Raw genomic sequence first — 16094 nt, forward strand, 5'->3', positions numbered from 1 at the left:
AACAGTCAGTTATTCATAGGCATTTATTGAGTTAGATATTTTGACCATATATTACACTGGTAAAGGGGGAACTGCGCTCTTTTTTTGGAATTTTGCAGATCATTCACAATCCCTATGTAAGACAAGAACACATGTTTTTTCTTTTTTTATGCATTTTGAACAGTAAATAAACGTTAGAAAAAGTCAGCTAAAATTGGAGTCCTATACAGCAGTGGTCCCCAACCAACGGGCCGCGGCCCGGTACCGGTCCGTGGATCAGTTGGTACCGGGCCGCACAAGAATTTAAAAAATTAAAAAATTAAAATTAAATTATTTTTTATTAAATCAACATAAAAAACACAAGATACACTTACAATTAGTGCACCAACCCAAAAGACCTCCCTCCCCCATACACTCATTCGCACAAAAGGGTTGTTTCTTTCTGTTATTAATATTTCTGGTTCCTACACTATATATCAATATAGATCAATACAGTCTGCAGGGATACAGTCCGTAAGCACACATGATTGTATTTTTTTATGACAAAAAAAAAACCTGTGGGACAAATTTGGGGGACCACTGCTATACGGCACTCTAAAAAACATCCAAACACCTCTATCAACTTTTTATATACAAGTATACAGCACATATATGCAAGTATACAGTCGCGATCAAAAGTTTACATACACTTGTAAAGAACATAATGTCATGACTGTCTTGAGTGTCCAATAATTTCTACAACTCTTAATTTTTTTTGTGATAGAGTGATTGGAGCACATACTTGTTGGTCACAAAAAACATTCATGAAGTTTGGTTCTTTTATTAATTTATTATGGGTCTACTGAAAATGTGACCAAATCCGCTGGGTCAAAAGTATACATACAGCAAATTCTTACCTCCAAATTCTTCAGAACAACCTAAAATCATCACCCCGGAGGTTGGGTCTTGGGCGCAGTTGGGTGTTCCAACAGGACAATGACCCCAAACACACGTCAAATGTGGTAAAGGAATGGCTAAATCAGGCTAGAATTAAGGTTTTAGAATGGCCTTCCCAAAGTCCTGACTTAAACATGTGGACAAAGCTGAAGAAACAAGTCTATGTCAGAAAACCAACAAATTTAGCTGAACTGCACCAATTTTGTCAAGAGAAGTGGTCAAAAATTCAACCAGAAGTTTGCCAGAAGCTTGTGGATGGCTACCAAAAGCGCCTTATTGCAGTGAAACTTGCCAAGGGACATGTAATCAAATATTAACATTGCTGTATGTATACTTTTGACCCCAGCAGATTTGGTCACATTTTCAGTAGACCCATAATAAATTCATAAAAGAACCAAATTTCATGAATGTTTTTTGTGACCAACAAGTATGTGCTCCAATCACTCTATCACAAAAAAATAAGAGTTGTAGAAATTATTGGAAACTCAAGACAGCCATGACATTATGTTCTTTGAAAACTTTTGATCGCAACTCTATATGTAATGTAGGAACAGCCACATTCATGTTAACATGTAATATTTACCAATTTTGATCATTTTAAGCAAATGGCAGCGCATAAATATAATAGATGCATCAGAAAGTTTGCTTTTTCCCTTAACAACAACACTTACTACTGTGTTCATGCAGACTTCAGGAGAGCCAACAAACACTTACTGTACAATGTCTGCTCTCAGATATTTATATATTCCTGTTTAGATGACATAATGCTGGCGAAAAGTTAAAAAAAAAAGGTGGTTGTGTCTTTCTCGCCATCTCCCGTTCTCAGGTGGCTGTCAAAGTTGAGCAACTCGGTTTATGGCCACAACTTTCTACTGTCCAGGTGAGAGTCATGACTTATAATTTACTTATAATTTACTTTCACCGGCTCAGCGGGGAGAGAGCAGCTCTCCAGCTCATGATGTCAACATAGCAGCATAAGCTAGTTACCGCTCCGTGATCAATGCGCCGCTAAAACAGGTCCTTAACGTTAGCGCTTATAATAGCAATTTTGCTAATACTTTGTTAATGATTAGGTCACAAAGTGTAAATGGAGTATTGTTGGCAGTTTTTGCATGTTTTTTTAAAAGGGCTTAGTGAGCGGAATAGTGGCGCTCAAATTAACCCCATTGTGAGCTGATTTCGGCTAAAGTTTATTTACGATTAGAATGCATAAAAAAAAGAATATATGTGTCCTTGTCCTACATAGGGATTGTGAATGATGGGCCAAATTTCCCCCCAAAAAGTGTAGTCGCCCTTTAAACATCAACATGCAATACAAATAAAGAGTCATTGCAAGTTTCCTGTGATAAAGAAAAAACAAGTGAAACATTAAAACTGCCTGCTCACATAGTTACAGTACAATATTCATGACGATAAAACAAAGGCAAGTCTTTTGGACTGAATCTGTCCTCCACCTTCCAGTCTGTTGTGCCTGCTGCATTTAAAGTCCAATGGGATTGTTGGCAAATTAACTGCATGAAACCAGGAACAATGCATTCAAACCAATTTAAAATGATATATATTTACTTTCTGCTACTGAACAGTCAGAAGCCCCGAAAGAATAAATAATTACTGTTACTTTTTTGGCACAACTGGAGGTAGCTTTATGATGCGCCTTCTAAATTAATTTGTCAAGAATTTAGTCTGAAAACAGAATTTATGTGACGGACAAATTGAGGCGTTTTAGAAAGGGATAGGGAAAGCTTTGGTCCACTAATACAAGACAAATGGAGAAGATAATAGAAACATTGTTGTTTTGGGTAAATTAAGGCCAAGTTTGCAATAGTTCAGACTGTTCCACAAAATCTACTACCAACTACAAAAATATAATTAGCACCTGTTGGACAACTTTCAGACAGGAATACATTTGAGATCAGCAACAACACTTGTGTTTTCTTCCTGATTTTACAATGTAAAAGAACATACTTAAAATTCTCAATTTTATTCTTTACTCAATTGTGTGTTAATTACATGAAAGAAATGGTACTGTATTCTGAATTGTAGTCCAGATTGTGAGAAGTGGTATCAGTATTCAAGATAGAGGTTTGCTTGAAAAAGCAACAAAGAAACCACTTCTTTGTCCTCTACCTGTCTCCCAAATTCTGTTTCTGTAGGCTGAGTGAAGTGAAGCTGGCCAGTAAATCGGTCACCTCATCCACCTAAAATTTTAAAGGTAAAAAAAACAAAAAACATAGGATATAAATTTGTGACGAATTATCAACGTGTTCTCTCGTTTGGACTCTTCTAAATACAGTGGTACCTCGGTTTTTGTTAGTAATACCTTCCGACATTTTTCCCATACATACATGTAGTTTTGCGATTGTGCTATACAGGAAGATAAAGCACAATATAATACTTTGTTGTCCTCAAACATGAGAGCATGATGAAAATACAGGTTGTTACTCTGTTAGGTGCAGTTGATATAAAATATAAACAATAAATGTTAAACATGTTAAAAATGAATGCTATTACAAACGGCAGTGGAAAAACAGTATAATCTATTGGGACAGATTCAATTTTATTATTGACGTTATTTGTTTTAAAAATAGAGTTAGAGGGTTGAGCAACCGGCCTCCGTTATTAGTCAGCATACACACACAGCTGGCCTAGCAGTCCAACATAAGCGATCAATATTAGATTCCAGAGTTTGATGACTATGTGCTTGTAAGTAGAAATGTATTTGTGGTTTTATGTCAATTTTGTTCATTTGTACAAGTTTAAAACAATCAAAATGCCCATTTCTGTCAATGGGGCCGTCCATTGCATGATAGCATTAAGCTAGCAGCATAAGAGCGAGCCTTTATCCTGTATGAGTGGATGGCTTTTTGTTCAGTTCATACCAAAATGTATTGTTGATACCAAACTGTACTGTGCACTTCATGTATATCATAATGTACTTTCCTTTGAGTGCTCACTTTTACAGTAACTTCATTCTGTATACTATAAATAAACAACCTCAAGTTGGACGTTTTTTCATATCGAATTTAAAGGACTGTTTACATATCTGCCAAACTAAATTCCAGGGCAGATTAATGTGTCAATAAACCAGGGGTGTACAAACTGCAGCCTGTGTTACTTTGTAGGCATCAAACAACCAGCAAAAGTAATGCTACAAGAAAACAGATTTGTTAATAAGAATACCAAATGACACAAATGTGTCCTTAAATATATCTAACAATTTTTTTTTTATAGCCTTTTTGAAAAATACACACCTTACAGGCAGTTATACAAATGATACAAAGACCCCACTGCCACAAATAAGTTAGATGCCTGTCTGTGGGGAACCCTGAAAACCTACATATTTTTTACAATAAGAAAACATTTCAATCTAACTAACCCATTTTAGACCCCAGGAACAAATACACAAAACACATTTTACAGAAAGTACTTGCAGCTTTAAATGCATAAAAACAATGCAGAATGCACGTGTCTGATCTCACTTTGACCTTTTGACTGGTTGAAGACTCGTGTTGGCGAAAGGACACGTGGAAGCCTCTTTCATACATTCCTACCAGTTCAATGGTTTTTCCTCAACTTCTTTATCAAAGTGCTCACAACTTTCTTTTGCCATGCTTCAGATGATAGAGTTTGCTTTCTGTGTCATATTCCATTAGTTCTGGTTCTGTGCTCCTATTTTGTTATATTTGTTTCCTGTTTTGTGGACAATGCATTTCCTTTACTCTGGTCTGAACAGCAGCTGTTATCAGTAATCAGGAGGGTTGTTTACTTATTCATTACTTTATCATTCAGATTTGTATATTAGATGTATTCTCTTACATCTCTTGTTGCAGTCCAAGTCTTTATTTTTGTTGTTTTACTCAAGACACTTTTTCCTTATCAGCTTTCGCAGATCATGACATCTTTGGCACCACGATGGATTATTTTGCAGTCATACTTTATTTTAAAAAAGCACTACTCGATTCCGTGTAATCACACGCCGCAGGTAGACACGAGTTTGTTGGGCTGTAAAATGGCTGAGACAGTATCCAAAAACCGGGGGCAAAGTTCCGGTGAAATTTTGGTCGAGATACCAAATGACACAAAAAGTGGTGTGTACAAAAACCGAGGTACCGTTTTCTATACATACTGTATAACAAAGTACACATCTTACTTGCTCTTTGGTTCGTGTGTGTTGCAGCTGGGTCGAAATATGCTCCAGTCTCTCTTTAGCTTCACTTTGGCCCATTAAATTTAGATATTCCCTCAGCATTTGTATAATCTGAGTGGGGGGAAAACACACAGAGAAGTCATCATCATCATCAACCGTTCTATAAGCTAGGAGTCCTCAAAAGTAATTCTAATTGTTATGACAGGGTTTTTTTGGTTTGTTTCTTTCAAAATACTGGACCAAATATTCAATTAAATATTTATTTCAAGTTGGACAGAACCCAGAGTGAGTGTGAGGTGACTCGAGATCTACCTGTGTCACTTCTCCTCTCAAGGTTTCTAAGCTCCGGGAATCTCCCTCCTGCAGAATGTTCAGTTTGGAGCGTGCGAGGTGTAGAGGGGTCCGACCCGCTCGATCGAGGGCATCCACGCGGGACCCTGTGCACGTATAAAAAAAGAAGATAGGATTCTCAAATACTCCTCATGAATATTCAGTAATAGCTAAAGAACAACCTTTGGAAATAATTGACTATGTACAGATCAGGGTTTCCCCTAGAATCTATTGTATATGTGGCAGTGGGGGCGTGGTCAATATGACATACGATTGGCAGTGGGGGCGTGGTCAATATGACATATGATGTCATGATCCTTTTGATTTGCAATGATGCATATATTTTCTTGTAAAAACTGTTATATGTATATATATATATATATATATATATATATATATATATATATATATATATACATATAACAGTTTTTATTAGTAGGGCTGTCAATGATAGCGTGTTAACTATAAATTTAAATAACGGCACAACATTTTTTTAACCGGCGATTAACACGAACACTTCCTTTTTGACCCACCTGCCGTGCCGCAGCGGGGGAACTTGGCTACAGTTCACATGCTACTGATGAGCCACAAGCGAGCAGAAATGGATGAAGAATAGGGCACATTATGGAAATATAAGGTTCGAAGCCATAACAAGTTGTTCTCCCGACAAGAAAGGACTATTTTTTGCCGTGAGAAGAGACAATATCCCTACAGAAACACCTGCTGCGCGCGTCGTTCTAGAGTTGGGTGGTGCTTCACTTCCGTGTTCAGATTACAGTTAACATTTAGATTGATACTGTGACTGATTTAGTAAGTAAGATGACATAAAAGCTCAACAGAAAGACGGTCATCAAAACATGTCAAGACAATTTCTCAAACCTATCAGATACGTTTCCGTCTTCAAAATAAAAGCGCTACTTTATACATCCGGTTTAACTACATTTAGGGTTTCTCCTTAATGTACGGGCTTCATACTAGCCACCAAACCTAACAAAATAAAAGTAATAATATATTGTAGTGTCCAGGAGAAAACAAAGTCTGACACTCTTTTTACCTTTTAATGCCATATTTATGCTAACATCAGGCCCAATTCCAACAAGTATTTTCTCCGTGTTTCACTCCTAGACACACAACACTTGTTCATTCTCCACTGACACGGTGTGTCCAAAGACCATGGGAAAAATGCCCACCATAACACACTAACATACACATAAACACCAGCCATATGCACGGACGGGGTTGTCTGGAGCAGAGGCAGCGTGTCCGCGCTGTGGACGTACTTTAATATATTGGAGATATACCCGCAGACAGCCATCGTCACAATTTAAGACGACACTGGTGGCTTTTAATGAGAGAAAGGCTCCCAGCAACGCGAAGCAAGTGTGACGTCAGGCTCTCTGCGGCTCGCTTTCCATCACGGACATGGCACGACAGACTCTAAACAGAGTCTCGAAACACGAGTCCAGCCGCCAATAACACCAAAAATATATGCTAGATTTGTTGTTAGTCCTTTTTATTTCAGAAAAGGTGACTAAAAGGATGGAAAAAATCTCTTGAAAAAAATAAATCAATAAAGTACATTGTAGAATAAGCAGCAACAATTTAAAAATAGAACAAAACAATATTATGTAAGAAAAATATATATGTTAATACAATACAGTTTTGTTTTAAATGTATATTCACATCCCTTTTTAAAGAATATATGCATCATAGCAACTCATGCAATGATGCCATATTGACCACACCCCTAACCACTCCCCCACCACCACAGGTATTTAGGCAATTTAGGTAAAACCCTGACATTACCAAAATAAAAATGTCTTACATTACAATCATGCTTTGTAAGAGATGTTTTGTAATGTTATTCTGTGATATTTGCACGTAAAGAAATCTATCCTTCTTCTGGACGCTACAATAAATTATATTACTTTTGTTTTCACGTAAATACCCCAAATTTTTAAGATGTGGCGGCGAATATATTGCCGTGGTGCACCCCCAAAATCAAACACATTAAGGGGAAACCCTGATGTTACTAAAGATACTAAGAAATACAATTTATGTGGTGCAATGGAGGTGATTATTATTAGCTAAGGGGAGCAGATCCACACGGTGTTTGCGAGCCGCTTATCAGCCGGGGGACTACAAAAAAAAAGCATGTCAGCCAGAGGGGATCGGCGTTTGTGATTAGCAATAAAAGGCATTACTCGACAACGGTATTGATACGGTTTTCCATGAAAATCGTCCGATAGTATTCATTGATATATTAGATCCTGCATGTATGTGTATTTACATAACTCATCTCATAATGACACTTCACAAGTTATATAAAGTCACCACTCACTTAGTAGTTTGTTATTGTAAACATCAACAATAACTGTGGTCTTACCTCCTCTCAGCAATGTGGTGATGACAGGCACGTGGTTTGTACAGGCCGCTGCAAACACACAGGTAAAATTAAAACATTTTGCAACAGAAAAACCACATGTTTGAAGCTAAATAACCTTCTATGAATTTTACAAATATACATTTATGGTATTTGATAAAGACACTGTGACACATAGACGTTTGTCTCCGAAGACACCAGTAACATTCGTGAGTTGAAAGTTTGAGGAGCCTCTCTAGCTTTTTGTCTTACCCAAGTGGAGTGGGGTGTTACCCAGACTGTCACGCTGGTTGGGGTCAGCGCCATGGCTCAGCAGTAACTGCACTGCACACAAAAGGAGGGGACATCACATTCCATTATTTTCATTACAATTTTTAATTTACTTTGTTCGCATACAGGAAATATTGTAGATAATTAGCTAAAAAGGATCATTCTAAACTCAAGTTCATCATGTCTTTTTTACCCCTAATCAAATTAAATCAGTAAATCCATATCCCTTTTCACATTGGCACATTTATGTTGTATCCACTATTATTTAATTATTGCCTAATGAAATGCCTTGGGAGACTGTACTGCGGTCTACAATGGCTTCAGATGTTTTCTGTAACCAGAACATTAGATCTGCTGACTGTCCTGATTGAGCAAGTCTCCACATCAATGTATGTTTCATTTCTGAAGGCATATTTCCCAAATGCCAGGATTATTTGGGTGTGAAATTGAAATAGTAACACAACAAAAATATGCTAGATTTGTTGCTGGTTGTTTTTAATAAAGAAACGGTCACTAAAAGTCCACAGACACTTAAACAATTCTCAACCAAGTACATGGTGCAATAAAAAGCAACACTTGAAAATATAGCAAAATAAATCATATAAAATATGTATGTTAATACTAATTAATCATAAAACAGATTTGTTTTTAAATGTTTGTATTAGTGTTGTCCCGATACCAATATTTTGGCACCGGTACCACAAATATAGGTATCGATCCAATACCAGGTCGTTACAGGATCATACATTGGTCATATTCAAAGTCCTCATGTGTCTGGGGACGTATTTCCTGAGTTTATAAACATAATATAAATAAAAAATGAATAAAAAAAAGATTGTGAAAAAATATCGATGTAATCATAGTAGTATCGACTAGATACACTCTTGAACTTCGTATCATTACAGTGGATGTTAGGTGTAGATCCACCAATGGCGTTTGTTTACATTTTCACACCGGTTAGCTACGGTGTGTAGTGAAGCATGTTTAGCTATTCCTCGTCCTGCAGTGATAATGATACTTGTAAGAAACGTACTTTATTTGTCGCCATGGAGGCGAGGATTAGTGATTTAGGAGTAGCTAAAACACTGTCGACTGCGGCTAGTCTTTAGCCGCTAGCTAGCTAGCCATGTCTTAAAGCACCTCTTCCTGAGGGCGTTTCAGTGTTATAACTTCACCTTTATCTTTAGTTTTTAAGCCAAAATGCGACCGTTCTCCCTTTCCTGTCTACATACTGTGTCTGCTTATAAGTATGCCGTGATTGTGCGCTGCCGAACATGCTCGTCTGCTTGTAAACCAGCAATGTCATGACGTGACAACGACGGAGGGGAAGGGGTGAGGGGGACCGGTACTTTTTAGAGGCGGTATCGTACCGAATATGATTCATTAGTATCGCGGTACTATACCAATACCGGTATACTGTACAACCCTAGTATGTATAATTTTTGGGAAATTAAAAAACTAAAATCTTTATAACAAATTATGCAACTGAAACGATGACGTCATTGTGACCACGTCCCTACCGCCACAGGTATTTTGGCAATCTCGGGGGAACCCGGCCTTTGATGGCGGTCATTTCTCCTTGTCCTCAAACGGAGTAATGTTGGATGACAAACTTGTCACTTCAATGGTTGATTTTTGTTCATTACTCCCTAATAGTAGTAGTGTGTATGTGTGTTACATGTTTGCTGTGTGATGTTGCCTCCTTCTTTTTGATATCAATTTCCCCCAGGGATCAATAAAGTACTTTCTATTCTATTCTATTCTATTTTAGTGTGGCATTTGTTGTTTGCTTTCATTATTACGAAGATATTTCCTACATTGAACTTGCTGTCTTGTTGACGTAACACCACATCAAAAGTACCGTGTAATGTTACATACATATGTTATAATTAGATGACTCGTTACTAGTAAAATAAATTGTTACATAACTTTGTTATTACAAACACCTGTAATAATATTAACATCAATTATTTTATTAGTTGCTGATCTCAACCTACCGATGCTCTCGTTGCCATTACAGGAAGAGAAATGTAAGGCTGTCCTTCCCTTGTCATCAGCAGCACAGGGGTCGATGTCATCCTGCAGGAGCTTCCGAACTGCAATGACACAACTTCATGATATAAAACACAGCTGGTTTTCCCTCTCATGGATTCATTTTATACCCAACACGTTTGCACCTGTGTCGATGTCATTGCTGTTGGCTGCTTCCCTTAGTCTCTTCACAGCTGTAAATAAAGAATATTCAAATTAGAAAATATGATTTCATGAATATTGCCTTTATGGAAGGGTGATTGAGGTACAGAAATTAAACTCGTCTTAGGTTCTTCATTTCTATCGTGTTATTTTCTACTTTATTCATTGCTATTATTACTACAATTATTATTATTTCAATGTAATTTTTTATTCATTTATTATTGATTTTGTTTTTACATAGAGTCATGGCCAAAAATATTGGCACCCATGCATTTCTGTCAGATAATGCACCACTTCTCCCAGAAAATTGTTGAAATTACAAATAGACTAAGACTTCCTTTTGTTGTCATTCAAATTTGAACTTTACAGTAAAGATAACACAATTTTGTTGCATTAGCTCGTTGTAGTGCAGGATAAAAGAGCAATAAGGTGCAGATATAAATAAATAGATTACTGTACAGATAAATATATTTCACTTTTGCATATGCATCCACGTTTATGGATGTACCGGTATGTAATATTGTCTTTATATTCCAGCGAGTTAATCCGTTTTTGGGGGGAATGGAGGGGATTATTATGATGCGGTCAAGAGTTTTATGGCCTGAGGGAAGAAGCTGTTACAGAACCTGGAGGTTCTGCTACAGAGGCTGCAGAACCTCTTTCTAGAGTCCAGCAGTGAAAACAGTCCTTGGTGGGGGTGGGAGGAGTCTCTACAGATGTTCTGAGCCTTGGTCAGGCAGCGGCTTTTTGCGATTTCCTGGATAGGAGGAAGAGGAGTCCTGATGCTTTGCTATGGCATTGCTTTGGTATTCACATGTTTATTTCTTTTGTTTGCATTGGAACAACACAAAAAAATACACAAAAAATCAAAATCTGATACTATTTTACACAGAACTCCAAAAATGGACTGGACAAAATGATTGGCACCCTCAACTTAATATTTGGTAGCACACCCTTTGGAAAAAGTAAATGAAATCAATGGCTTCCTGTAACCATCAATGAGTTTCTTACACCTTGCTACTGGAATTTTGGACCACTCTTCTTTTGCAAACTGCTTCAGGTCTCTCAGATTTGAAGGGTGCCTTCTCAACAGCAGTGGGATTTAGATCTGGACTCATTGATGGCCACTTCAGAACTCTCCAGCGCTTTGTCATAAGCCATTTTTGTGTGCTTTTAGAAGTATGCTTTGGGTCGTTGTCCTGCTGGAAGACCCATGACCTCTGACATAGACCCAGCTTTCTGGAACTGGGCCCTACATTATGCCCCAAAATTATTTGGTAGTCCTCAGATTTCATGATGCCATGCACACAGTCAAGGCATCCGGTACCAGAAGCAGCAAAGCAACCCCAGAACATCAGTGAACCTCCACCATGTTTGACTGTAGAGATGGTGTTCTTTTCTTTGAAGGCCTCTTTTTGTTTTCTGTAAACAGTGTGATGATGTGCTTTACCAAAAAGCTCCACTTTAGTCTAATCTTTCCACAGGATCCCAGAAGGATGTTTGCTTCCTAAAGGTAAGTTTTTGCTAACTCCAGTCTTGCTTTTTTATGTCTCTGTGTCAGCAGCGGGGTCCTCCTGAATCTCCTACAATAGTGTCCCTTTTCATTGAGATGGATAGTGCGAGCTGACAATGATGTACCCTGTGTCTGCAGGTCAGCTTGAATTTCTTTGGAAGTGGATCAAGGTTCTTTATCCACAATTCTAACAATCCTTTGTTGCAGTCTTTCATCGATTTTTCTCTTCCGTCCACATCTAGGGAGGTTAGTTACAGTGCCATGGGCTTTAAACTTCTTGATGACATTGCGCACAGTAGACAGAGGAACATTTAGATCTCTGGAGATTGACGTGTGGCCTTGAGATTGTCCATGCTTTTCCACAATCTTGGCTCTCAAATCTTCTGAGAGTTCTTTGCTCTTCATTCTTTTCTCCATGCTCAGTGTGGTACACACAACACAAAGGTTGAGTCAACTTTTCTCCATTTTAAATGGCTGCAAGTGTGATCTCTATATTGCCAGCACCTGTTACTTGCTACAGTTGAGTTTAATTACAAATTGCATAACATGCTTAGAATACAACTATTTCTTACAATTTTGAAAAGGTGCCAATATTTTGTCCAGTCAATTTGTTCTTTTTTTTGGGGGGGGGGGGGGGGGGGGGGGGGTTGTGTTGTTCCAATGCAAACAAAAGAAATAAAATGTGAATACCAAAACATCTGTAGTTTCAACAATTTTCTGGGAGAAGTGGTGCATTATCTGACAGAAATGCAGGGGTGCCAATATTTTTGGCCATGACTGTACATTTTAAAATATATTTTATACTATTTTTTTAGATGGTGTTAATTTGTTGTTGTCCAGAATGGATGCCTCACAGGTGGTGTTTTTTCTCAATACTCAGTGCCATGTCACGTTGTGTTATTGTCAGTATTAATGTGTGTTTTCTTCTGTTTTTTTGTGTGCACGTTGTGTTGCCACTAGCCTTGTGTTTTGAATTTAAAATATCAATATTATTTATACTATTTATTATAGATACAAGTATGTTTAACTGACATAATGCTAGTTGGTGCCTAAATGTTAATATTTGTGTAGCTGTTCACAAACAACTCCACATCGAGACTAGCCAGATGAGGTGGTTCGGGCATCTGGTCAGGATGCCACCCGAACGCCTCCCTAGGGAGGTGTTTCGAGCACGTCCGACAGGTAGGAGGCCACGGGGAAGACCCAGGACACGTTGGGAAGACTATCTCTCCCGGCTGGCCTGGGAACGCCTCGGGATCCCCCGGGAGGAGCTGGACCAAGTGGCTGGGGAGATATATATATATAATGATAATAATGGGTTGTACTTGTATAGCGCTTTTCTACCTTCAAGGTACTCAAAGCGCTTTGACACTACTTCCACATTTACCCATTCACACACACATTCACACACTGATGGAGGGAGCTGCCATGCAAGGCATTGCCAGCACCCATCAGGAGCAAGGGTGAAGTGTCTTGCTCAGGACACAACGGACATGACGAGGTTGGTACTATGTGGGGATTGAACCAGGGACCCTCGGGTCGCGCACGGCCACTCTCCCACTGCGCCACGCCGTCCCTTAATATATATATATATTCCTCAGGCACTAACTGACTAAAAGAGCGCACATGCTGCACGAGCACGATGATGTCACGCTATCGATGGGAAAATGCAATATGATTTGCCTGAGCGACGAGGAGACATCGATAGTAACAAGCGGTAGAAAATGGATTAGAAAGGACAGATTTAAAAAAATAATAATAAACAAAAAAAATAAATAAACTTTTTTTTTTTAACTTGGGACTTCCCACGGGCCGTATTTCAGACGCTGGGGCCGTAGTTTGAAGACCACTGGCCTAAAACTTTTTTCTTTTCTTTGTTTTAATCAATCTTATTTAAAAAAAAAAATAAGATTAATTATTTTTAATAAATTTAAAAAAAATAATGAATTGATTAAGAATAGGGATAAATAAGAATCACGATTCAGATGTGAATCGATTTTTTGTGCGCCCCTAATAAATGGCATCTGTGGGGCAATATTGCAGACTTTTTAAAAAGGTATTACTTATATATTTACATATTACTTGTCATTTTCACAACCTGAGCGAGTAATAAAAGACAGAAGATGAGTCGGCAACATCTCACCGTAGATATCTTTACCAATCGGATTCCGTGTGGCTCGGTGGCACCGCCTGGCCCTGCTCCCGGTCATCTTCCCCAGCTTGCTGGTCACACCACCGGGTCCGGCCTCGGCTCGCCCGGGCTCCCACAACAGGTGCAAATAGCGAAGTTCCTTGTCGTCCTTCTGACTTGCAAGCCGTCCCAACACCACTTCGCCCTCCCCAGGTCCCACACCCGAGCCCCCATCGTCCATCCTCTCCGCGGGCCTGCGAAACGTTCCGTCCGCCGTCCTCTTGGCTTCATGTCCAGCACCGGAGTCGACCACGTACTCGCCCTCGGAGCTTGACCGCTCATTATCTGCTGCGACGACTGCGCCCCACACGTCCATACTCACTGATGTTCATGACATGCAGGAGCCCAGTTTAACCTGCACATCACTGCCACAACAACAAGGAAATAAAGTCGCCATTATTACCCCGAGTGTTTGTGCTATCTACTCCCGACGACTAATGCCACATCACGGCGCGTCGACATATATAAAATGCCAAACGAATATAGCTCCTTTTCACGGGAAACTTGCAATATTTTAAAAGTAAAGGACGTATTTTACCGTCAGGGAACCAAAATGTCTACAATTTCACCTTTCCTTTACAGGGTACGCAAGGAGTAAAAGGCAAACCCATTGGACAGTCACAACTCCTGTTAAAAAAATTAACCAATCACGTTTCGCCTTGTTCAACCCGTTCCTGTCCAATAGGAACAAGCAGGCTGGCATCCAATCACACGACACAAAGCTGCGCACGCGCACATTGTAACGCTGCAAATTGAATGACGTGTAAGTGTTGAGGTTTAATACTAAAAGTGTAGAGTTTTTTAATTTGAAAAGGAATTTGACCTTTGCAACCTCATTATACTATTGGCTAAGTTTTATATTCGTAAATGTAAGTTACTCAATACCCGACGTGTTTTTTTGTGCCTTTAAAAAAGAATTAGAACTCTACTTTATATATATATATATATATATATATATATATATATATATATATATATATATATATATATATACCTATATATATATATATACCTATATATATATATATATATATATATATATATATATATATATATATATATGAACCCTAAAGATTATCTTATTCACCATTTGATTGGCAGCAGTTAACGGGTTATGTTTAAAAACTCATACCAGCATTCTTCCCTGCTTGGCACTCAGCATCAAGGGTTGGAATTGGGGGTTATTAAATCACCAAAAATTATTCCCGGGCGCGGCGCCGCTGCTGCCCACTGCTCCCCTCACCTCCCAGGGGGTGATCAAGGGGATGGGTCAAATGCAGAGGACAGATTTCATTACACTTAGTGTGTGTGTGACAATAATTAGTACTTTAACTTAACTTTAACTTTACACATACAAACTGTAGCACACAAAAAAGCGCATTTAATTAAAAAAAACGTTATTATGGTCTTACCTTTACTTATAAAATAAGTCCATGAGCCGCTGTTGTGCTGGATTAATGCACCCCCTGACGAGAGTGTTATATCAACTAAAGCCCTCACTTAAACTTTCCACGTGCAAGATTGAATCTATTTAAAAAAGTGTTACCGAGGTTTTATAAATGTCGCCTATACTGAATGAAACTACAAAATAACAAACACGGAGGCTCCAGTTTACACGAGGACCACTTTATTTACCTTCTTTCAAAAACTTCCGCTCCACTCCGTGTCATCACTTCCGCTCTTAGCGCCTTCAAAATAAGAGCTCAAGGCATATACTGTATAACAGCGCATAACAGGAACTTAACATCACAAAGAGGAAAGCCCATAAAAATAGGTTACAAAAGTTATTTAATAAGAAGCCAAAAAGTGCAAAAACAATAATGTTCGTGTTGGAGGAGTTGTGAATTAGGTACACATGCAGTCTGCAGGTGTACCTAATGTTGTGGCCCTGCAGTCATTCACAACTCCTCCAACACGAACATTATTGTTTTTGCACTTTTTGGCTTCTTATGAAATAACTTTTTTAAATAGATTCAATCTTGCACGTGGAACGTTTAAGTGTGGGCTTTAGTTGATATAACACTCCCGTCAGGGGTTGCCGTGCCTTCTACGGCGGAGGTGCAGGAGGCGAGCCTCAGCCAGTGCGTCTTTTGCAGCCGTTTTATGATCGCTCAGCACAAGAAATACTTTACACACATACAGTTGTTGACAA

General features: G+C 38.6%; 1 protein-coding gene across 1 annotated transcript; it reads right to left on the reverse strand.

The window, feature by feature from the left end:
• Window positions 1-7: 7 nt before the first annotated feature.
• ankrd54 (ankyrin repeat domain 54) lies at window positions 8-14523 on the reverse strand. The gene is made up of 8 exons (XM_061973600.2): window positions 13895-14523; window positions 10223-10270; window positions 10043-10141; window positions 8028-8099; window positions 7779-7826; window positions 5375-5499; window positions 5066-5173; window positions 8-3113 (listed from the first exon to the last, which is right to left on the reverse strand). The coding sequence occupies exons 1-8, from the start codon at window positions 14256-14258 to the stop codon at window positions 3039-3041; spliced, it is 939 nt and encodes a 312-aa protein (XP_061829584.1). The 5' UTR covers window positions 14259-14523; the 3' UTR covers window positions 8-3038.
• Window positions 14524-16094: the final 1571 nt, after the last annotated feature.

Source organism: Nerophis lumbriciformis, linkage group LG22, assembly GCF_033978685.3.
Source record: "Nerophis lumbriciformis linkage group LG22, RoL_Nlum_v2.1, whole genome shotgun sequence".
Taxonomy (NCBI): domain Eukaryota; kingdom Metazoa; phylum Chordata; class Actinopteri; order Syngnathiformes; family Syngnathidae; genus Nerophis; species Nerophis lumbriciformis.